The 22941-nt window shown below is 43.5% G+C and overlaps 1 protein-coding gene across 1 annotated transcript in view; it reads left to right on the top strand.

The window, feature by feature from the left end:
* ITGA8 (integrin subunit alpha 8) overlaps positions 1–22941 on the top strand; it is a 560404-nt gene that overhangs the window by 30180 nt on the left and 507283 nt on the right. Inside the window, exon 3 of the mRNA XM_029588821.1 lies at positions 9910–10010. Within this exon, the coding sequence (XP_029444681.1) occupies positions 9910–10010 (101 nt within the window). The remainder of the gene's footprint in view (positions 1–9909; positions 10011–22941) is intronic.

The following is a 22941-nucleotide window of genomic DNA, read 5'->3' as shown; positions in this document are numbered from 1 at the left end:
ATTGAACGTGTAGGGTGCCTTTGTTGGTAGATCTGGTGGCTCGGGTGGACAGGGGGGCAGTGAAAGGGAGGTCGAGCCAGTTGGAGTTGTGGGTGTAAATGGACTTATGAATTATGGTCAAAGTTTTGTAGTGTATACGGGACATTATGGGGAGCCAATGTAAATCCTTGAGGATAGGGGTAATATGGTCATGTTTGTGTGTGTTTGTAATGAGTCTTGCAGTAGCATTTTGCAGAAGTTGGAGGGGTTTGATAGAAGACAATGGGAGCCCTAAGAGGAGGGCATTACAGTAATCTAGTTTGGAGGTGAGGGTTGCTTGGATCACTGTGCGGAGGTCATGGGCGTAGAGCAGGGGTCTGAGTTTCTTTAGTACATTTAGCTTGAAGAAGCCAGTTTTGAGGATGGAATTGATGTGAGGTTTCATACTTAGATTGGGATCAAGAAGGACTCCGAGGTCTCTAACGGCGGGTTGAGCTTTGAGGAGGTTAAGTTTAGGGTCGTTGGGCAGGAGGTTAGGGGGGTGCGAGGAGATGTAGAGGAGTTCCGTTTTGTTGGTGTTGAGAGCAAGCTGAAGGTTGGTGAGGAGGGTGTTGATGGCTGCAAGGCACTTTTCCCAGTGCTCCAGGGCGTCAGATATGGAGTTGTGAATGGGAATGATGATCTGTACATCATCAGCATAAAGGTAGAATTTGAGTTTAAGGTAAGTGAGGAGGTGGCAGAGGGGAGTGAGGTAAATATTGAATAGGGTAGATGAGAGTGATGAGCCTTGCGGGACTCCTTGTTGTAGGGGATATGAGGCAGATAGGTTGTTTCCAATTTTAATAGAGAACTTTCTGTTAGAGAGATAGGATTTGAACCAAGCTAGAGCTATTCCTGAGATGCCGATGCTTTCTAGCCGTGTCAGGAGGTGGTGGTGGCTGATGGTGTCAAAGGCCGCTGAGATGTCAAGAAGGGCGAGGAGGTAGCTGTGGCCTTGTCCCAGACCTCTGAGAAGATAGTCAGTGAGGGAGAGCAGTAAGGATTCGGTGTTAAAATGCTTCCTGAATCCAAATTGGGAGACATGGAGAATATCATGGTTTTCTAGGTAGTCCATGAGTTGTGAATTTACCACCTTTTCCATAAGTTTGGAGATAAAAGGGAGATTGGAAATGGGGCGGAAGTTGGAAGGGTCTTTGGGGTCTAGGGAGGGTTTCTTGAGGAGGGGTTTGACAACAGCGTGTTTGAGGGAATCTGGGACTATCCCGTGGGTGATGGAGCAGTTGATAATCTCAGCTATGGTGCTGGATATGCTGTTGGGAATGGCTATTAGCGCTTTGGTGGGAATGGTGTCGTTGGGATGAGAGGCAGGCTTAAGTTTTCGGAGGAGGCCTGTAATTTCTTTAGGCCTATGCAAAATAGGCGCGCCGGTGTGCGAGTGCCCTGCGCGCGTAAATCCGGCAGGATTTACGCGCGCAGGGCTTTTAAAATCTAGCCCATTGAGTTTAAAGATTCCTGATTATCTCTATTAATTCCTAGGAAAGTTGTATGTACATATAAAAAAACGTATCTGTATGCTAATACCAGAATCTAAAATGTAAGCTAGGAGAGTCAGAATGTATGGCACTGAATGAAGAAGTAGACATAATTGGCATCTCAGAGGTCCCATGGAGGATTTACAGTAATATTTGGACCTCAGTTTAAATGCTGTGATTGCGAGGATACTGGTTAGGCTATTGACAGCTTAGTCACTGTAACAAGTATGAAGTGCTTTTTGGGCTCTTTACTTCATTTCTTGATAGTGTTATTTTGGTTACATAAATTCTTTATAGTCAAGCAAGTGTTGTATGAAGAGATGGGTTTTCCTTCATAAATTATACTGTTCTTTGACCTTTGCAGCTGGGTAATATAAATGATTACTACAGCTATTGTTGCAATTTTGTATACTGCAATATCCCAGACTCCATGTTGCATAATAGTTGATTACTTAATATAGCCAGTGAAGTGACTTGTAAAGGCAAATATATCAGTTTTTCTGCCTTGTCAACATCCTTGTTCTATTTCATTAAGCAATTTTTATGCAATTATTGTGTGTATTGGCTTTTGGATTTGTTTGTTCTTTTATATTAATTAAATTATTGGAAAATGTGATATGTCAAATAACAATAAAACATTCAAACAGCTTGAACATAATCACATATAGCAATACCACGCAGGGCTTAATTTGTGTGTGTGTGTGGGGGGGGGGGGGGGGAACGGCCTGGAACACAGTTCTGGCACTTCCTTTCAAAGCTAAGAAGCAGAGCAGCAGGGGTGCACTGCTCCCACCCCTCCCATCCAGGCAGCCTGCAAGGAAGAGGAGATGAGGGGCTGAACCTGGAGCAGGCCAGAGAAAAATCAACTCATTCTGCCTCCTAATCCCTTTCCCTTACACCCCCTTTGTTTTTTCCCCATTCCCTCCTGTTCTATAGCTATATATTGTGAGCAGTATGACCAGTTGTCAAGCTTTCAGTCCTGGTCTTGATAATTGGCACTGCGGCTCACATCTTTCAACGTGGGCTAAATTCAGTGCCCTTCTGAGTCTATTACCTAGGTCTTAATTTCTGGCAGAATGATCGAGAACAATGTTCTGCCACCTTTTTTCTAGGTTCCTAAGAAGCAGAGTAGAGTTGTCAGTGTAAATCAGTACCTTTTCCCCTGTAGAAATGGAGCAGAGCCAATAGCAGCATAGATCATTTCTGGCCCTCAGCTCCAGCACAAAGCATAGCAGAGGGTATTAGAGCTGCTTACCCTGAGATAGGGGCAGCCACAGGGCCTTGATTTTGCACAATTAAGGCAGCTGTGAGATGCATGGAGTGAATGCCTGTCAGCCGCACTCATTCTTCCGCTATTGTTGGTTTATTGGCCCCCACTGCTGCTTATCATGCTGGCTTCCTGGGTCCCATCCTCTCCGCCCCTGCTGTCTACACTGGGGGAGGGAGAGAGTGGTGAAAGGGAAGAAAAGAAGAGAGGGTGTGGGAAAGAGCAAGAGGGAATGTGAGGGGGTTTAGGGGCGGCAACAGTGTGGGTGAGGGAATGTGGGAGGGAAAAAGTGAATGAGCAGATTGGAGGGGCCATGGGTTGTGTGAATGAGAAGGCAAGACAGTGAGGGAGGGGATCAAAGGTGTTTGGGGTGTGCGTGTGGGGTTAGAGGGACTGAGGTATAAGTGAGATGATCAGAATTAGGGGGAATCTATGAATGAGGCAATTGGAGGGCTAGGGACAGAGTGAATGAGGGAAGGGGACTGAAGGGGTGAGTAAGGAAAGCATGTAGTCCCGCTCCCTTCCTTTCTCTCCCAAGGAGGCAAAGAGCAGACCACAATTTTGAATTCTAGGCCCTCTTAGTCCAAGGAGGCTGAGAGGAGTGGGCAATACACACCAATGTGCCCTCATCCCTCAAAACTGAGGAGAGTCAGCTGATTCTGGCTGAAAGAGGACCATGGCAGGATGTGACCATCTGCTTCCTCTTCTTCCGCTTTGAGCTGTTTCCTCAATTTTTACTCTCACCCTTTGTCCATTTGAGCTTGTTGGAAAGGCTTAATCTTTGGTGTCTTTTCTTGTAGTAACCCTTGAGTATCCTGCAACTGAAACTTCATAGAGATCTTTGGCTAGAATAGCTACCTTATTATCTGCTTGGCATAATAGGCTGGTGACCATATGCAGCTTCCCTAATAAATTGTTGGACCTCTCTGTAAAGTTCATACTGGCTCTTTCACCCTCCATGAGTTTGGCCTGAAATTCTAGCAGACTTAACTTCTGCCATCTTCTGCTCATATTCAGAATCTTCTTTATCACACAGGATTGCCTCTAATTCCTTGCATGTCCTTACTAGGATCTGTTTGTCCTTTTCTATGTTCCCTTTTAAATTGTTCAGCTTGTTCCATCTGCTCAGACACTATTTCTGTAGCCTGGGAATATTACCGATTCATTCCCAGAACTGAGCTTCGCATAATTCTACTTTCTTATCCAAAAATTATATGCAGTCAGATCACTTCTTGCTTTTCTTCTTTCCTAATGTAAGGCATCTTCCCATTTGGTTTTCAGGGTCCTCAATACCTTGTTGCATCCTTGCTTCTGTTTATCCATATTATCTCACATCACATTCTCAAACTCCAGGTCTTCCTGTAGTACACTAACTTATCCCAAATCCTGAATCTTATTTCAAGCTATATCCTTCCAGGCAGCCCCATCCTCCATTGGGCCAAACCAATCTGCAATCTTTCATCTTGTGAACTATCAGCCTTTTTAGCTCAGGCATCCAGTCCTGGAGATTTGTATAGTGTCCTTCCAGCTTCTGCTGCATCTTTTCCAGCTCCTGCAGTCCCTTTTCCTCCTACTGCAGGAAGTCCTTTATCATTCATTTGTTATTCATTTTAGCCCAGTTCTTCAATTTCACCACTTCTTCCAAATCTCTTACTCTGACTATAAGCAGATTCTTTTCCTTTTGATATTTTGTTTTGGAATCTAGGTACACCTGGCATGCCTCCAGAAGCTCAGCTTGTAACCAGGTCACACCTTCACTGACTATGTCGAAGGTATTAAGGAAGTCTGACAGCTTATGAAGCAGCTTAATCTTCTGTTTAAACTCATCTTTTATACTCTCCCAAACATCCTCTAACTGTTTCCCTGAAATCTCCTTGAAGTGGCTTGTTTCCACCAGTGTCCATCAAAGATCTGGTGCCTTCCTTTTTTCTTTTATGTTTGTGTTACAATCCATTTTACATCCCTGATGTAGCCTCGGAACTAAAATTGCTACTTCCTGTTTGTGATTTAATGATGCTATGCTTGTGCACACTATTAGTTAAGTCTTGCTCCTGTTCACCATCAGTAATATTGCCTTGCTATATATCATCATTATCGTTCCTACATAACTCTTCCTCATAAGGACAAAACTTTCTTGTGGCCAGTCTTGAGACAAATAAGGCAATAGTCACTAGCAACATCACTCACTTTTCTTTTCTTAGTGGTGCTTGTAGTGTTTCTCCCTTCTTTCATATTCCTATATGTACGTCTTCCAGTAGATCATTTTTCTCATAATACTTTCCAAACACCTTTTACTCCTCAAAAGGGCAGGATTTCCTATTATGATTAACTTGAAAATACAGGGAATACTTGAGTTTATTCCTGTTGAGATATTGTTTCCCTTTTCCCTCCTTTTACAGTTGCTTCCCTGATTTCTCAGTCCAAGCATTGGGATTCAGATTTTTACACCTAAGCTTCTTTTATTTAGTCTAGGGTTTTTCCCGAAACTCTTTTATAATCTCTTTCACTTCCCTTATTCACCTTTCTCCTGAACAATGTTTCTGTAAGTACTTCATGCCTTTTGGGTGCTCCAAACCTTTTCTCATTTAAGGGACCATCACCCCAACTCTGTTTATGAATCTGGCTGCTAAACCCCTCTTCAGAGAACTATTTGTCTATACTTGATGCTCGGTTCTGGAATCTTATTTCCGCCTCTGTCCTGCATAGGCTACATTGATCCAGGTCATCTCCTAAACATTCACCAATCAGCCCAATGTCTTCAGGCTTGCTTCCCCAGTCTACAATATCGTTTCCACAATCTCTTCTCTCCAGCCTACAGTCCTGGAAAAGATACAAGATCAGAATGCAGATTGATTCTAAAAAGACATCTTGTGCTTGCTACTCCCAGGTACCTTACTAATGGCTAGAAGGAAAAAAAATCCTTCTTTCAAGTTAGGCCCAGCTCTCCTAAGGCTCACTCATCAGAGCATGGCCAAAACTAGTACCTTCGTCCTATTGGATCTTCTTGTATTTGTGGGGCCTCTGGTGTCCTCTAACCCTGGAAGAAGAGTCAGAGTTCAGTTCCATCACTGTGTCCTGCTGTAAATCTCTCCTGGATTACCTACAATCAATAGCTCAGCCATGCAACTTAAAGAAAAAGTATCCTTTTTCTCTTCCCAGGTCTGTTCCACTCCAAGAGGCAATAGGGTCATTCCAGACATGTACAGGAGATGTTTAAATCAAGTTGGCACAAATTCCATTCAGCAACCAAAACACAATTTTCTAGGTGTACACTGTCAAGCTGTTCAACCCCCAAGTAGCAGACATGCACAGTGTTACATTTGTTGGCTCATGGAACGGTCCCATGAGCCACTGCACTCACCCCCTGCCACTGCCTGATGCTGCCAGAAGCCTCCTGTTGTGGTGTTGTCCCACCATTGCAAATGCTACCAACCATTGCTGATGCCACCATCTCGGCCAGGCCGCTGTCTTCCCCTAGGCACGTGCATTAGCATAATGTGGGTGCTGTGGTGGGAAATCCTGAGCAGTGCCTCCAGATGACGTCAGTCTCCTGGCCTTTATAAGCTAAGGCCCTGCAGCAGTTCCTCACCAAAGCAATGGTTCTCCTGCATTTGCAGTGTGTGTTGTTTTGAATTCCTGGTTCCTGTGTCCTGCGTTCCTTGCCTCATTCAGCCTTACCTCATATAGCCTTACCTTGTCCTGTCTTGCCCTGTTCAGCCTTGCTCAGCCTTGCTCATCCTACCTTGTCTCTCCAGTCTTGCCTCATTCAATCTTGTCTTCTCCAGCTTTTCTTGTCCAGCCCTGCCTTGTCCTCTACATCTCATCCAATATCTTCTGTGTGTCTATGTCTTCTGAGAGAGACTTTGCTCTCTAAATAAATCCTTGGTTAGCCTCACCTGGATTCACCAATTAATATAATCTCTCCCTGCTGTTAGTTTCTTTCTCCTGATGGATTTAGGTCAAGTTTCCCTTGGACTACAATTTCCAATTGCTTCTTGTTTTTTGCCCCTATCTTTCTTTTTTAACGTGGCACAACTGATTTTTCTCTCTTTCATGTTCTCCTCTGGGATTTTCTTTACAGTGGCCTCTGTGTCTCTGGCTGGGTACTTCCTCTCCATCTCTAAACTGTTTTTGACTGTGTGGGGTACCAATCCCTTCACAGTCATAAAGTTTTTATTTTCTTTAGGACTGTCTGTACATTCATAATTTATTTGTAATGTATCCCAAGTAGAATTTTTACCAAATTGTAAAACATTGATTTTTAATTGTTATAAACCAATAAGATTTTTTAAAAATTCAATACAGTAGAAGTTCATTGTATTGCGATTTTGTCTATTAGAAACAAAATCAGAAATAACACATAAAGGCACATATTTTAATAGGTTTGCTGTTTGTGAATGCTTTGAATTTCATTAATAATGACTGGTGAGAGTGCACTGAAGCTTTGGTTTGGAACATGTGGGAAATCGGTTTACTTCAGAGGACTAGGGGTGAAAGAATGGGATGTCTGCTTTTTATTAAAACCTGAAATGCATTGTAATTGGACTGAGCTTTTACCCAGATGGTTCCTTTTTATGCTGACATCTGTAGAGTGTACATAAAGTAACATTAAAGATCTGTCTCTGGTGGTTGTGTGTGCATACATGTAATTCACTTAGGTACCTTAGTCCTCTGCTTTGTGTAATGTCAGCCACTGAATAATACATGCTGAGAAATTCTGAATTTATGTGACCAAAAGAAACTGTATGTAGTTTGTGAAAGGAAATAATCTAATATTCATTTTAAGTGTAGTTTTTAAAGTATTCTCTTCAATGTTTATCAAGCTATTGATATATGTTGTTCCAAACTTTTATTTTCTTAGGACCTTGTTTAATAATGGTGTTTCTAACATTTTCTGCTCTTAAAAAATTCCTCTTATTGATAATTTGATATATAACACATTCAATCCAAAATGGATCCCAATATTTATTTATTTATTATTCATTTAGCTCACACCTTTAGCTCAGTGTTCCAATGTCAATGTCCATCACCTGTGACCGTTGCCCAATGGCCAAGAGCAACTGTATGACCAAACAACCTCATTATCTTTATTCTCTTCCCAGTCATTATTTCACAAATATAGCACTGTTCTATTCCATGAGGTAGCCATGCATTCCAGACATAGACAAGATACATTTAAATGCATGGAATTTATGCCAGCCTGTATCAGTCAAAACATCCTTTTCTACTTGTACCGTGTCAAGCTGGTAGACCCCTAGAAGCTAGCTCACAAAACTTTCATGCATAGACATCTCCTATATATTTATTTAATTGCATTTTCCTTGAGAAAATATCAAGGTAAGGTACAACAATAATTAAAATCAAATTGAGTCATAATACACAAAAACAGATCATGTAATACAATGTAAACAACAATAACCTATTAAAACAAAATATATTCAAAACAGAATTCTGTATCATTAGTTGGGGCCCAGCAGCTAAAGCATGATTTAATGTGGATGAATTAATTTGGAAAAGACTATTTAAAAAGCCACGCTTTAGCTTTTTTCCTAAACTGTAATTTGAAATTTTATTTGAATTAAATAGTGAAACAAAGTCAGGGCTCAAAACAACTAAAATGTAAATGAATTCCACAAATGGATAAACCTGATTATTCCATCATTCCACCTACACACAATACAAACCATAAACTCTATGGAAAACGTAATTCCTTTTTTCTTGTTGAATCTAATCTAAGAAGCACTCAAACACTTCAATGTAATATTTTATATAATTTTTTTCAGGGGCATTCATATCCAAATTGCATAATTATCAAAGTGTCCTGACTCTCATAAAAGTCCTCATTGCTATAGTTTAATCATAGCCCCATGCAGTTTTCAAATATACTATTAAATGTGATGTCCAATGTGCAATTTCAAACAATCTCTGTGTCTCTCTAGATTAATATACAATCTCATAGGCAAGTGACACAAAAAGAAATCTCTTCTCAAAAACAAAGAAGGTAACTAAAAGCCACTCTATGCATGGATACTACTGGTGTGAGAACTCTCGAGGTAACCTGGCCCAGTCCTCTTGGACCTCTCTGACAGTCTCTGCTTCTCTGGTGGCTCCCAGAGAGACTTTCTCTTTCTAAATAAGTCCTTGATTACTGATTAGTCTTGTCTGGTGTCTTTTTCATTCTCTTGGATGGATTTAAGTCATGTCTTCCTTGCACTGTAATTCCCAATGGCCTCTTATTTCTGTTCCTCTCAACACTTTATTTTCTTTCCCTCATTTTCTCCTTTGGCGGTTTATGTTTGCCACATCTTTGAATTGTATATGGCTGTGCAATGTGCCAAACACAGCACACGTAGTTATAGCAGGTCAAAAATATACATACACACAGCCCTAGGGCAAATGGTTTTGTTGATTTCTCCTGGCTCCTGGACATCATAGTACTTTTCAAGTGTTTTAAAAAAACTAAACTAAGTAATGTGTTTAGCTTCTTTTCAGTTTACAAAGCCATGCTTACCCTGGAGATGGGGGGTGAGGGGGGGGGGGAAATGGGGGGGGCGAGGAGGGAGGGTGGTCATGGATAGAGAAGAGATTCAAACTCATTTCTCAAGACATCTCCTGATATGTAATGCTGGGTACTCCTCAATAAAGTATGCACTAAACACCATTTAAGCAGGAATATGTGGCTGTTGAAGAGTATTAAAAGATAGTCCTCGTCAATGACATTGGCTAATTAACATTTAAGCACAAGATTTGTAAGCCTGTAGAGTAAAAAGCTCTTAGGTTTATGATATAGCAAACAGAAAGGATGTAGGGATTTGCACTGCTGATATTTTGCAAATGTATTTTTCAGTAGACAATGTATATCCATGCTGTTTGCTACTAAACTTTGTGGAGGACACACCATAAATATTAATGTTTACATATAGACAAAGGGCTTTTACAGGTAAAGAATTGTTCCCCATTCTGTGCCTACGAAAATAATTTGTGTTGAATAAGGCTTATAGTGTGAAGATGTGAGTGTAGTATAATAAATAAATAATGCACTGCAGAGCTGCAATATAGCATCCTACTTCTGTAAATTAAATAGTAGATTTAGGAATTTCTTTTAAATATAACATCATCTTTCTTTTCCAGACAACAGAAAAATCAAAATCAATGGCACCAGGGAACCTATTGAGTTTAAGTCGAATCAGTGGTTTGGGGCAACAGTTAAAGCACATAAAGGAAAAGTTGTGGTAAGTTTCAGATTTTATATATTTATTGATCATAAGGTGCGAGATGAAATTTTTCTATTGCTGATTAACCTTGAGCAGGTCACAATGGGGACAATTGTCAGTAAGACAGGCAGCCTTTGACTTAGCCATCTATCTTCTAACTGGCTTAGATATGGGCTAATTTTCAGCCACAATCTAGCTAGATAGAATGTATATGGGGTATTTTTTGGGTTTTTTTTTTGCTGGCTAGCAAATCCCGTCCCCCTCCCTGAATCCAGACCGCAAACCCTGGAGCTTAATATTACAAAGAGTCCCCTTCTTCCTTCCCCAGGCCCAGCTTCTTTCTTACCCACGCTGGGCCTTCTCCCTTCCCTGCTGCAACGCTGAGCTCCAAATATTACCATAAGCTGGGTGGCAAAATCCTGTTATCCATGGTATGTAGACATCCTGTGTTTTATTTTCAAGACAGTGTAGGAAAAAGGTTGTCTGGCTGTCAGAACTTTTAAATATTTGAGTCAGATCTGTTTGGAAGCAAGCAACTGGAAGAGGAGAGCAGAACAGTGACCCACTGCCCAGTCTGATTAGCTTTTGATTTTATCTAGCTCACTGACAGAAGAAAATGTGCATAACAGAAGCAAATTAAATATTCTAAACAAAATAACCTAGATGTGAATTACAGGGTGTCGTAATTCCATCCAGAAGCTCTGCTGCAATGAACCACTTGACCTTTCTTCCCAAGGTTTGTGATATTGCCAGGGTTCTTTGATGGAAGTACAACCTTGAAACTCTCATTCTCTGTTTTAAGCCACCCTGCAAATAAACATGAATGAAATATTTTTCAAAAGGCCATGCTAAAAATGTCAGAAATGAAGAGTGTTTTTTTAACCATAAGGGGAGGGAGGGGTTTGGAGTTGATTGAATAGTCTAAGTTATTTGTTCAAAATTTCAAAATGCAGAAGCAATATAATAATATACTGTATCTGTCATATATATATATATATATATATATATATATAAAATTCTGCAAGTGATATTCTAAAGAGAACTTGTTCAATCGTGCTAACAATGTAATGCTCTGTAAATTGGAATAATTTTATTGTTGTCATGGAAGAGCAATAGTTCTCACAGGACAAGCAGGATGTTAGTCCTCACATAAGGGTGACATCATCAGGATGGAGCCCAATCACGGAACACTTTTGTCAAAGTTTCTAGAACTTTGACTGGCCCCTACTGAGCATGCCCAGCATAGCACCAACCCTGCATCCAGCAGGGGTCCCCCTTCAGTCTTCTTTTTTCCACACAGCAGTAGCCATGCGGCTTAACTCTCTTCAGATTCCTGACAGGAATTTCCCTCACGGAACTTCTCTCAAAATTTTCAAAATCTTTTACCCCATAGGGGTCCCCCTATCGATATCCATACTCCGGATAATTTTGTTGTTGTCATGGAAGAGCAATAGTTTTAAGTTAGAACATCATTTACTAAACTTCTTATGTGTGCAGAAAAAAAGCTCTAACAAGATAATTTTTAAAGAACTGGTTGCTCATCTGTTATCCTCCACCCTTTTACTCTAAATATTGGGCAATTGTATTTGTTTTTGTTGTTTGTTTCACCTAAACAGTCTGTGCATGTGAGGCCTGCATGTAGCATGCAGTGCTATTTGCTATGTTGCCTCATATTCTGCTGCACTAGGGGAGCTGAGGGGTGGGTCTGCTGAGTGATGAGGCTGGCAGGGAGATGGGTCCCGCTAACTGTAGTAGAAGTGTTGTGCCTGCTACAAGCGCATCAGGATGGTGGGGCAAGTAGCAACCTGTGCAGGCCTCAGGACGGACATCATGGTGGGGGAAAGTGGTGCATGTTAGGGATGTGCAGCCCCCCAAATTTTGTTTTGTTTGTTTGTTTCTTTTTTTTTTCATGATTATTATTTTGTTTAATATTTATTTAATTTATGACCCTTATAGAAATGAAATAAACATTAAAAATACTGCCCCCCCCCCCCAAACCAAACAAAAAAATCAAAAGGGGCATCCTCAGGCCACCGTGCACCCCTCATCTGCTCCAAAATAAGTCTTGGGGCCAAGAACCACCCTGGTCCCCTCTTACCCCATCCATGTGGGTCCATCACATCAGAGAGTCGGAAGGGATACCCACTCACCTCCTGTCTCTAGTTCCTCCATATTTCAATGGCACCGGTTGTCTCTGACATAAAATAGCATGTTCTCAGAGTTGGCTTGCATCTGTAAAGAGAAAATGGCACTGGTAGCCTTGAGAATGCACCATTTTGATGTCACACTGTGGCACCGGTCTCAGGGCTGATGTCAGGGACTGTTGCGTGTCCTTGCGCTCCAGGAAGTCCCCAAAGAGAAGGTTACATTTATATCTGTGGAACTCTTGGGTGGGAAAACCCAGGTAATGGGTCCAAAGGCTCACAATTTAAGTATGGACTGCATTTGTAAAGTTCTCCAAAGGTGTTCAAATAACTGAGTGTCTAGAGCTCCCTATAGGGGGAAACATAACTTCAAGGCCCTTTTGCATTGGTTACCAACTACTAGGGGTGTGCATTCGTTTTGAACGCAAATGTAAAACGCAACTTATATTTTTAAAAGAGAAAAAAAAGGTTTGAGGAGAAACGCATCGCGAGTTCCAACGTATTCAACATATTTCTGTTGAATACGTTGAACCTAAATAAACACTTAAACCCCCCACCCTCCTGACCCCCCCAAGACTTACCAAAACTCCCTGGTGGTCCAGCAGGGAGTCAGGAAGCCATCCCTGCACTCCTTTGCGATTTCCTCATGGCGCCGATAGCCTGTGTCACAGGGGCTGCCCGTGCCATTGGTCAGCCCCTGTCACATGGTCACCGGCGCCATCTTGTGCTCCTACCACGTGACAGGTAGGTCATGTGGCAGGAGGTCGCTCTGGGACCCTTGCTGGACCCAACCGGAACTGGCAGAGGTCCGGGAGCAGAAGTGCGAAGGAGCACGTGACGCCGGCATCACTCCGCTCTGGCGTCACGTGCTCCTCCGCTCCGGCGTCACGTCAGGAGGCCCCCCCAAGCTGGCCAAAAGTTCCGGTTGGGTCCAACAGGGGTCCGGGAGCGGAGGAGCACGTGACGCCGGAGCAGAGGAGCACGTGACGCCGGAGCGGAGTGACGCCGGCGTCACGTGCTCCTCCGCGCCTCCGCTCCCGGTTCCCCCGCGAGCAGGCTCTGACTTATCATGCTGCTGTATCTTCAGCCAACGCGGCAGGACGCCGCCGTCGGCCCTCCCACGCAGCTGGAGCCGCAGCCGCAGACCGAAGTTTCTTCTGCGGCCCGGAGGCCGCCCTGCATCATCCTTTTCACCGTGGCCGGAGCCGCAGACTTTCTGCTTCTCCCTCGGGGCCCGGGATCTCCGCCGACGTCATCTGCCTCTTCACGGCGCCCAGGCCACAGCCCCGGGCAGGAGTAGCGGTAGGAGCCGCCCCCGAGGCCTCCAGCAGCAGCTGGAGCCGCTGCTCACATTGGGCCTGCGTCCCAGGCCAACCCTGCCTCGTCTGACGCACTATGGCGGTGCAGGCCGCTGTCCGCGGTCCTGCACAGCTCCTGCTCTCCTCCTAGGTGCGTGGCCGCGTCTTCCTGCTTCATTTAAAAGGCCAGACACAGGAAGTGTCTTGGCCCCACCTTGCTGACTGTTTCCTGTACCAGCCCTATAAAGTGATGCTCCGTCTGTTGTTCCTGGCCTTGCATCGTCGTGGAGTCTTCGCTCTGGAGGCTCCGGCCTGCCAGAGTCCAATTAAGGTCTTCTAGTCTTCTGGAGCTCATCATCATGATGTCTTCTTGTTCTACCATGTCATGTCTTCGTGCCTGAGGTCCTCGTCCAGGTGTCTCGTTCTCCTTCGTCCTGGTGTTCCTGCCTTCCATGATGTTCCTTCCTTCGCCTCACCTTCTACGCTCTCAAGCCTTCTGGTCCGGTAGACTGGGGGTCCCTCAGATGCAGTACTGCTGAGTGGACTAGACTGCTGGTGGACAGTTGTCCTGTGCTCCTGAGCCGTCAAGTCCCGGATGTGTGTTCCTGTGCTGTCCTGCTCCCATCGTGGTCTGTGACCAGTCTCTGGGGGCTGTGTAAGGCGCGTACTGGGACAGGGTGGTCCGCGACTCAGTCTCGCGGGTGGCCTGAGTAGGGCGCCCTGAGAGACAGTGCCAATGTCCATGCCTTGCGTTGCCTATGTGGATGTCAAGAGCCTTCGCCATGGATGCCGTCGCATCAACCCTGAGTCTTCGTGTCATGTGATGCCGTTGCTTCAACTCAAGTCTTCGCCATGGATGCCGTTGCATCAACCCTGAGTCTTCGTGCCATGTGATGCCGTCGCATCAATCCAAGTCTTCGTGTCAAGGTCCGTCTGCCCTCAACCTCAGGCCAGGCCTGCTGCTCCATGCTGCTTGCAGCAGGTCCAAAAGGGCCCGGAATGGTCGGAGGACCATTCACCTTCCATCATCCTTGGCTGTTGGCCATGGGAGCTTGACGGCCTGGCCGAGGGCACGATTGTTCAGCCATGCGGAGCGACCGTCAACCCTTGGCTCGGCTCTGAAGGTCTGGGTCGGGCTGAGGCTCATGGGTACACGGAAAAAAACACCGCTTTCAATACCAGTGCTTATGCTTTATCCTATTTTTTTTCTATTGGATCCTTCTTCCAATTTTTGAATGAAGATCTTTTGGCTAAAATAGCCTCTTTCACCTCACCTTTTAACCATGCTGGTAATTGTTTTGCTTTCCTTCCACCTTTCTTAATGTGTGGAATACTTCTGGACTGTGCTTCTAGGATGGTATTTTTTAACAATATCCACACCTCTTGCACACTTTTTATCTACTCCTTTCAGTTTTTTTGTAACTATTTGTCTCGTTTTATTAAAGTTTCCCTTTTGAAAGTTTAGCGCTAGAGCCGTAGATTTACTTACTGTCCCCCTTCCTGTCATTAATTCAAATTTGATCATATTGGGGTAGATTTTAAGAGATACGCGCGTGCGTCCATGTGCGCGCGCTACCCAGTGAGCACACATGGACACCTGATTTTATAACTTGTGTGCTTTGCGAGCGCCGAGCCGCGCTGCCTTCCCCCGTTCCCTACCCTCCACCCCACTTTCCCTTCCCTTCCCCTACCTCTCCCGCCCTTTCCCCCTACCTTTTGTTTCTTATGTTTCCTGTTTCCTAACTTATTTCTGCCCTGGGTCTGAAGTAATTTGTGTGCACTGGCCAACTGCTGGCACGCGATCTCCAGCACAGCGGCAAATGGCCGCTGTGTCGGAGGCCTGTGACCCCCGCTCCCCGCCCCTGCCCTCGGACCGCCCCTTTAGTAAAACCCCGGGACTTACACGTGTCCTGGGGCTTTTCGCGCGTCACCGAGCCTTTTGAAAATAGGCCCGGCACGCATAAGGCACTCTTCTGGATTTACATGTGTAGAGCTTTTAAAATCCAGCCCATTATGATCACTGTTGCCAAGCGGCCCCACCACCCTTACTTCTCTCACCAAATCCTGTGCTCCACTAAGAATTATATTTAAAATTGCTCCCTCTCTCGTCATTTTGGCATTTCATGTAAACTGAAAATTAACCCTCATTATTTTGGTCAGACTTATGAATAGTCCATGTTAATGTGACTTGATTTCTCTTTGCAGGAATACATTGAGGATCTAGTTAGGGCAGTGAAAGCTCACAAAATGCCAGCTCTGGAAAATTTTCTCTAAATAGTATAAGATCATTACACTCTAAGCATTACTGTGAGGGAAGACTGTATTTTGGAAAGAATGATTTTAGAGCTGCTAGGCTGGGATAATTAGTAATTCAGTTTTATTCTAGATTGTCAGAACGTATGGGCTGGATTTTCAAAGCCCTACATGCACCGGGCCTATTTTATAAAGGCCCTGCAACGCGCGTAAATCCCCGGGACGCATCTAAGTCCAGGGGCTTCGAAAAAGGGGAAGGAAGGGGGCGGGGAAGTCCAGGGATGGGGGGTGGGGCGGGGTCAGAGACTCCCAGCACAGCGGCCATTTGCCGTTGTGCCGGGGGATCGCGTGCAGGCAGGCTGCTGGCGCGCGCAACCTGCGCCTGCCCTGAGGCAGCTGCAGAAGGTAAAACAATAGTCAGAGAGGTTTAGGATAGGGCTAGGGGGGGATAGGTTAGGGGAAGGGGTGGGAAGGTTAGATTAGGGGGTTAGGAAGTTCCCTGCGAGGCCGCTCCCGAAATCGGAGCGGCCTGGGAGGGAATGGGTGAAGGCGTTGTGCGCGCTGCCCCTGATTTTATAACATGTGTGCAGCTGCGTGCGCTTGTTATAAAATCGGGCATCTATGTGTGCGCACCCGCACGCTTCTTTTAAAATCTACCCGTATATGTTTGTTGCTTTAATTTAATCTATTTTTTCCCTTTTTTTTCATAATATTCCATCTTTGCTCTATCTTCCTCTTTTCATCTCTCTCTCTCTGCTTGTATTGTACTGTTGTCCATTTCCTGACAGTTTCTCCCTCTCTAAACTCCTCACTTCCCCTTGCCAATTATATTTCTTTATCCCTCTCTTCTGTCTTTTACTATTATTATGTTTTCTCCTCTCCCTTTCTCATGTGGCGTGATATGACAAGGCCTGCCTGATGTTATTTATTTTCTTCCAATCATTCTTTTTGACATGAATAAAGCCGTCTATGATTATCATGCACTTTAATAAAACTATTACTTTCAACATTTTCCATGATTTGGGGGAAAATGTTATGATTTACAGAACAATTGCTTTTTTTTGTCAATTTGTCATGATTTATAAATTATTGTTCATGTTTTTCTTGATTTTATCATTGAAACAATCTCCTGTGAGTTATATGCATTCCATACTTTTTCTTTGATTTTCTAGCATCAGTGTTGCTGTTAGTAGTCAGTCATTTATTGATCTGAAGATCCCATTTTGCACTTTGTAGGTGTTATTTTGGTGATTTGCTTATTTCAGAAGAAAAAAGGCTATTGCCTCTTTTATCCAAAGTAATTTGTAGAGAACTGAGTTCTCTGATTTTAAATTAGGTTTGCTTGGGAAACTTGCCAGTATTGTAGAAGATGTGATAACAACCCTCTTATACTGCTGCCAGAACTATAGAGAGAAATGGTGGCATGCTGAGTGAAGATGGTTGAAGTACATATTTCCATTTCCCTCACTTCTAGCAGTTAATTCTGGTGAAATGATAAATGAAGCTTTGAAAAAAACCAAACTTATTTCTCTGCTGTATTTTGGAAGAGCAGAGGAATGTTCACTGAATAGTATCTCCAGTTCATTGGAAAGCTACCAGGAAAAGAAGCTGTTTGTTAGCATGCCTACAACTGCTGTTAATGGGGGCCATGGAGGCTTAATGCATTTTGAAGCTGACAGGGGAATACTTTCTTTACAGAGATACAAAGAGATGCAGATCAAAGAGGGATATTTTAGGCCATTTGTCGGGTTCTGATAGCCCCCATTTTGTTACCTGCAGCAATGATTTCAAATGGTAGAAACAGGGACTAGTGCAAATACCACAATGCATTCGAAAATAAGTTAAAAAAAAACAAAACAGGACTGGCCAAAAGTCTCCCTCTTTGAACTGGATTGCTTGGCAGTTTTGGGGAAAATTTTCAAAAGGATTCACGCACGTAAAAGTAGTATATATTGTAGCAATTTTCAAAAGCCCATTTATGTGCTAAAAGGTGAATTTAAAAAAACATTGAAGCATAACAATTAGCATATATGCATGTAAGTAGCCACTACTTGCATATTCCGATTTTATAAAAACCCAAAATAGATATGTATTTTCACTTTTGCGCGCATACATATGCATATATAAAGGAGCAGCATAGGGGCATTACTGGGTTGGGCTAACAGTGACGCATAAAAGTTGCTATTTTAAAAGACACTCATACATTTTCCAAGTTGCTCGTTTATGTTTATACCTCCTAATTATCTGGTGTAAGTGATAATAAACATGTTTATTGTGTAGTACTGATTGGTAGGAGATCTTGATAAACTGAAGGGACTTGAGGCTGAAGAATCAGGAGGAGGGTCTCGATGACCTGAAGGACTGGGCAAACTGGTGGACTAATTAGTTAAACTGCTAATTTCATTCACACATGTATGTTTTAAAATACACCAATTTGGGCATGTAAATATTTATTTATTTAATTTATTTATTTGCTTATTTATTTATTTATAAGGTTTTTATATACTGCGGCACGTAAAGCACATCACCTCGGTTTACAGCAAACAGTAATTCAAGCCATAGGCTTTACAATAAACATATTAAGTGGAGAAAACCAATCGCTTTTTAACAGTTAACTAGGAAAATAAATATCATAGATGTATGAGTAACAAGGATAACTGAATTAATCAACATAAAACATATCCCGTAGAGAGTTTTTCTCGGGAACAAGAAGGGTAAGGGAGAGGGGGAATCAGGGGGGAAAGGGTATCGGGGGGAAGGGAGCAAGAAGGGTAAGGGAGGGGGGGAATCAGGGGGAAGTTGAGCAACGATGTATGCGGTTTGCATGGGTCCCCGTCAGTCAAGGGTAGGCTTTTTTAAACAGCCAGGTTTTTAGGTTTTGTTTGAATTTTCTGTGGCAAGGTTCCTGGCGCAGTTCCGAGGGCATACTGTTCCATATTGTGGTTCCTGCAATAATGAGCGAGCGTTCTTTTGTAGATGCATGTTTGGTTAGTTTAGGAGAGGGGATTGGCAGTCTGGCCTGATGCTGGGATCAGGTTGGTCGGTTTGATTTTTTGAAATACAGGTGTTCAGAGAACCATTGCATGTTTCGGTTATGGATGGCCTTGTGTATCAATGTAATGGATTTGTATATGATCCTGGATGCGACGGGTAGCCAGTGAAGGGATTGAAGCGCGGGAGTGATATGATCATGGCGGTGCGTGTTGGTGAGGATACGGGCCACTGCATTTTGTAGCATTTGTAATGGTTGTAACGTGTTCTTTGGTAAGCTTAATAGTAATGCGTTGCAGTAGTCAAGCTTTGATAGAATTGTAGCTTGTAGTACTGTGCGGATGTAATAGAGGGTGTAATAGAGGTTTGATATGCTTTAGCGTATGGAGCTTGAAAAATCCGTTTTTTACAGTGTCAGAGATGAATTTTTTAAACGTAAGATTGTTGTCTATGATGACGCCAAGGCTGCGGACTTGTTGTGCGGTAGGAGGGCAGACTTGGGATAGGACAGTTGTGTTCAATGTGGAGTTGTTTGGAGGTGATATGATGAGTAGCTCAGTTTTGTTGGTGTTGATAGCCAGATTGTTGTCGGTAAGAAGTTTTTTTATTTCTGTGAGGGCCGCATTCCATGTGTTCAGGGCATTTGAGAGAGAGCTGTTGATCGGTATGAGGATCTGCACATCATCTGCATAAATGAAGTGTTGAAAACCCAGTTTTGAAAGTAGACGGCATAGTGGTGTGAGTTAAATATTAAACAGAGTTGACGAAAGTGCAGATCCTTGGAGTACTCCTTGTGTGAGGCCTCTTGGCTTGGATTCACATCGTCCACTTTTAACACTATAGGTCCTATTGCTCAGGTATGATTGGAACCAGAGTAGCGCTGTGCCGGTGATACCTATTTCAGTGAGGCGTGTGATGAGGGTGTTGTGATTTACAGTGTCAAAGGCAGCAGATATATCTAGAAGGGCAAGAATGTATGAGTGGCCAGAGTCTAGGGCTTTTAAGAGCGACTCTGATAGGGATATGAGAAGCGTTTCTGTGCTGTGGTACTTTCTGAATCCATATTGGGATGGGAAGAGTAATTGATGCTCGTCTAGGTATTCAGTGAGTTGTTTATTGATGATTCTTTCCATTATTTTGGATAGGAAGGGGAGGTTCGAAACTGGACGATAGTTCGCTGGGTCAGAGGTATCTAGGTTTGATTTTTTAAGGGTAGGTTTTATTATGGCATGTTTGAGTTGAGAAGGAACTTTGCCCAGTGAGATTGATTTGTTGAGGATCTTTGCGATGGGTTTAGCTATGGTGGTGCGGATAGAGAGTAGTGTTTTTGTGGGCATTATGTCTGCGGGGTGCAGAGCTGGTTTAATTTTCTTCAGTATTGACTCTACTTCTATATGAGAAGTATTCTCAAGATTTGTAAGCTTTGTTTTGATATTTTTATGGGTGGCTGGTGATGATTGGATGGTGGAGGTTGATAGGGTAGTGAGAGAAAGTTTGTTGTTGTGGGCGCTGTTGGGCATTGAAGATGAGTTGGGTAAGATTTGTGAATTGAAGCGTGTCATAATAGATTGTATTTTGTTGTTGAAGTAAGCGGCTAGTTCTTCACATTTTGCTTCATCATTGTTGTTTGAGTTTGTGTTGACTGGAGCAATAACGAGGCTTTTGACGTATTGGAATAGTGCATGTGGGTTAAATTGGTATTGGTGGATTTTCGCTGCATAAAAGTCTTTCTTCGCTCTGTCAGTGGTTTGGCGGTAGTTGTGGAGTAATGACTTGAATTTTAATAAAGTTGTTGGATTTTGGTTTCTGTGCCAATCCTTTTCATATTTGCGGAGCTCAGCTTTCATCGATTTTAATTCCGGGGTATACCATGGTTTTTTGTTTATCTTCTCTATGTTGAGTTTATCTGCTATGTTGCTTGTAATTTGGAACCATGATGAGGAGGCCGTGTCGGCATCTGTGAGGTCTAATTTTTTGAGATCTTCATTCATAATGTCTTCCGTTTGACCCTGTTTTCGGAAGTATATCGTTTTTTTGCAGTGAGATGTAGGTGGGGAGTGCTTAATTGTGCAACATGTATCGATCCGGTAGTGGTCTGACCAGGGGATCGGGGTGCAGCGGGGCAGGTCTGTTTGAACAATTGAGTTGGTAAATATAACATCGAGTGTATGACCAGCCTTGTGTGTGGGGCTAGCCACCACTTGTTGAAAGCCTAGGGCATTTAGTGAGGTCATTAATGCTTCGCAGGCTGGGGATTGTGGGAAGCGGTTGATGTGAAGGTTCAGGTCCCCCAGAATAATGGCTGGTGAGTGGATTTCGATGTGTTTGGCAATGAATTCTGAGAGTAGAGATGGGTTACTTTCGAGAATGTTTGGGGGAGCGTAGATTAGGCAGATTTGAAGTGCCTTGGATATAAATAGGCCAATCTCAAGTTTGTGAGGGGGAGAAATGGCTTGTATGGAGAGGTTAAATTTCTTTTTAGCAGCAAGGAGGAGGCCTCCTTTTTTTTTGTTCCTCGGTATTGAAAAGACATTGTACGCTTCAGTGGGTAATTGGTTTAATATAGCCGTGTCGATGTCCTTTAGCCATGATTCTGTAATCGCACAAATGTTCGGAGTTTCTTCTGTGAGTATGTCACTCAGTAGTGTGGCCTTTTTTTAGCAATGATTGTGTGTTTAAAAGTAGTACTGAGAAGGTTAACAGACCTAACATTTGAGTGATAGGTGCTACCATAATGGGAGTTAGTGTTCTGTAAAAAAGTGAATGTTGGTTGTGTCTCTCAAGTTTGTGAGATGTGTTGAAGTGTTTGATGGCAGGTATGTAGTGAGTCATCATCTTGGTATGGGGCGGGATCACCAGAGATTCTGTTAATCTCTTGGGTAGGGCTGGGAGGGTTTTCCTTTCCACCTCCTTCTTCTTCTTCTCTCTGCTTTCTGCTTTCTTATATTTATTCTTTACAGCTTGTCAACCGGAGTGATCTGACGAACTTCTTAGTGGTGGTGAAGTTTGTAGGGTGACTTGGCAGGTAGATGAGTGGGTGTTATTGTGAAGGGAAAGATGTCAGAAGTTGGGCCGTGCTATGTCTTAGTGAAGTGCCTCTGCTTGAAAAAAAGGGCTTAGTGAGGTGCACTAGGGGCTGGACGAAGGGGCGCACAAAGGGGCATGCCCCTTTGTTGCGAACCTTCGGCGTGCGATGTACAGCACGCGGCACCTAGCAGCTCTGCATTTTAAAATCCTGAGAGGGCTGCCCTTGATTGGCTTGTCCCAGGGCCTGCAGAAGGAAGGGCGGGTAAAAATTTTTTTGTTTGTTTGTTTTTTTGTTTTCCGATTCGGTCGGGCGCTACGGGCTGCGTCGCGGTTGGTCGGGATGGCGGCGTGGGCTGCCTCGCGATCGGCGCTGAGGGAACGTCGGGGTGAGTAGTTTTATTTAAATGCCTTACCCCGGCGGGTCTTAAACGCCGATTGCACAGGCCTTCCCTCCGATCGCTTCTTTCCCCTGGCAGAGAGAGATGGCGCCTAGCAGCTCTGCATTTTAAAATCCTGAGAGGGCTGCCCTTGATTGGCTGGTCCCGGGGCCTGCAGAAGGAAGGGCAGGTCAAAATTTTTTTGTTTTGTTTTTTTGTTTTCCGATTCGGTCTGGCGCTGCAGGCTGCGTCGCGGTCGGTCGGGATGGAGGCGTGGGCTGCCTCGCGATCGGCGCTGAGGGAACGTCGGGGTGAGTAGTTTTATTTACTTTATTTACTTTTATTTACTTTATTTACTTGACTCATGAGAGTAAGATGTACTGTATTTTCACATGTAAAATATATACACATTTTAAAAATAGGCGGGTAAAGTACATATGTTCAGTGCATTGAAATACATGGTTGGCTTACATACATGCATATGTTTTGGGGTGAGCATATGCATATTTTATAATATGTGTACATGTGATATGCGCATGTTATAAAATATTATGGTGAAAGTAGGCACGTCCATATGCACGCATAGATGGTAACTTTAAAACAAGTGCGCAAGCATAAATGTATGCGCATATGGCGGCTCACACGAATGGACATGGCCATTTTATAGCATACATGCACATATGATATAAAATCGGCTGTATGCGCATACGTGTGTGCAGTTTTGTATGGACGTGCACTTGTGCGTGAAAATGCCAGCTCTACCACATAAGTGGGGGGATTTTATTAAATATGCGCGCCGATGCAGTTATCAGTTTCCCCAGACCATTCCCAGTTTGCCCAGGTAAAGGCTTCTCACTTA

This window comes from Rhinatrema bivittatum, chromosome 2 (assembly GCF_901001135.1).
Source record: "Rhinatrema bivittatum chromosome 2, aRhiBiv1.1, whole genome shotgun sequence".
Lineage (NCBI taxonomy): Eukaryota > Metazoa > Chordata > Amphibia > Gymnophiona > Rhinatrematidae > Rhinatrema > Rhinatrema bivittatum.
This window is presented reverse-complemented; position numbering and strand designations above follow the sequence as displayed.